The sequence below is a fragment of the Trypanosoma equiperdum genome (genome assembly GCF_001457755.1).
Source record: "Trypanosoma equiperdum strain OVI genome assembly, contig: ctg_293, whole genome shotgun sequence".
NCBI lineage: Eukaryota > Euglenozoa > Kinetoplastea > Trypanosomatida > Trypanosomatidae > Trypanosoma > Trypanosoma equiperdum.
Window position 1 is genome coordinate 1,734 of NW_027124191.1, and position 1,519 is coordinate 3,252.

Below are 1,519 nucleotides of genomic sequence, written 5' to 3' on the forward strand. Positions count from 1 at the left end.
CTAATAGGTAAAATAAGGTAAAAAATTAGAAATATAAAAAAATATCAGAATAGCAATACTTTTTCATACCCTATCAAATACTAATTTACGCCTATATTTAATGCCATACACATTTTACTAAATTTCAAATTTTCAAAATGTTCACTGATTTATAAATTTTCATCAAAAGTATTAAAATATATCAACTTTCCGATAATTTTAGAAAATTTTCTCAAAATAATAAACCTCATAAATTTTATAAATTTGAGCAAAAAACCCTTATAATGCTAGAGTTATGCAAAACTTATAAAGAAAGCAGCTATATTCGGAGCGAATTTCTCATTTAAGAGAAAATTACCATTTTGGCATTTTTTTAATTACTCTCGGGGTCACTATTACCTCTCTTTTTCCAGCCGCAGTACTTTTTGTCATCCTTGTTAACTGCCTCACATGTCTCCTTGGTTTGATAAGTAGAGCAATACACACCTGTTTTTTTATCCCCGCCTTTCTTATCATCTGATTTCTCTGCTGCATCTGCTTTGCCGTCTTCTTGGGGCTTAGCTCCTGATGATGATGCTGCTGCTGCTGCTGGTATGCCGCAGCGAAAGAAGCTTGCCGCTGTTGCTCCTGCAGTGGAAATTGCTAACTCTTCTAGTTTGCCTTTAGTCGTTTCTTTTGGACCCATGTAACTTATCTCTTTAGAGTTTAGATTGGTTATGAATTTTTCAGTAAATTTCTCGAGGGTTTCTCCATATGCCTTTTTGACGTGTTCACTTAGCTTAGTGTTTTGGCTAGAGTCGCTAGTGTCTTTTACACCTTTGAAGGCTGCATTGTGCTGACGGATTGCTGCCAGTACATCCGAATCTGTTGAAAGGTTTTCTGGTGTAATGTCCGTTAGTTTGTTTGGAGTCTGTTGGGCTGCAATTTGTGCTTCACACACCGCGTGTAGCAGCAACTCTTTGGGCTTTGTTTGGATGTTCTCGTCCGTGCTTTTGTGTTTGCAGGTTTTATCTTGTGCATCGTTTTCGAATATGTCTTCGGTTGCTAGGGTTATGGCGGTGTTTGGAGTTAGAGTCAGCTGTGTCTCCGCGCCTATAGGTGCCGTGCAGCTGTTTACTTGATCCGACGCTGAAGGCACTGATGCACAGCTGCCGCCTGCGCTTAGTACTAGCTTCGCCTTTTTGATCATTTTGGCTATGTCGCTTTCCGGTGTGTACTTCAGTTGCACTAATCCTTTTTTGCCAATTTTCTTTGGTATCAACGCCTCATTATTTAATTTGCGTTCTCTCGCCTTGCAAGTCGTTTCAGCCGCCGTCGGGTTGCCAAGAGTATTCGTCAGCTCTGCACCACTGTTGCTTGTCCACGGCGAGGGATTAGCTGCGTATGTCGTCTGTGCTTGCTTTATTAGCCCTTCCAGGTAGCCCTGCCTTAACTTGAGCTGCAGTGCCGCCGCTCGCAGTTTTTGTGCCGCGTTGCGTCCCTTCTCCACCTGCTGTGCTGCTATTTTGCTTGCATACGTTGCGGCCCCAAGTAAAAGAGC

General features: G+C 41.6%; 1 protein-coding gene across 1 annotated transcript in view; it reads right to left on the reverse strand.

Annotated features, from left to right (window-relative positions):
• Nucleotides 1-352: 352 nt before the first annotated feature.
• Nucleotides 353-1,519, reverse strand: part of TEOVI_000109300 (uncharacterized protein) — a gene marked incomplete at both ends in the record, with an annotated part of 1,965 nt that continues 798 nt past the window's right edge. The window contains one exon of the mRNA XM_067224380.1: nucleotides 353-1,517. Within this exon, the coding sequence (XP_067080481.1) occupies nucleotides 353-1,517 (1,165 nt within the window). The remainder of the gene's footprint in view (nucleotides 1,518-1,519) is intronic.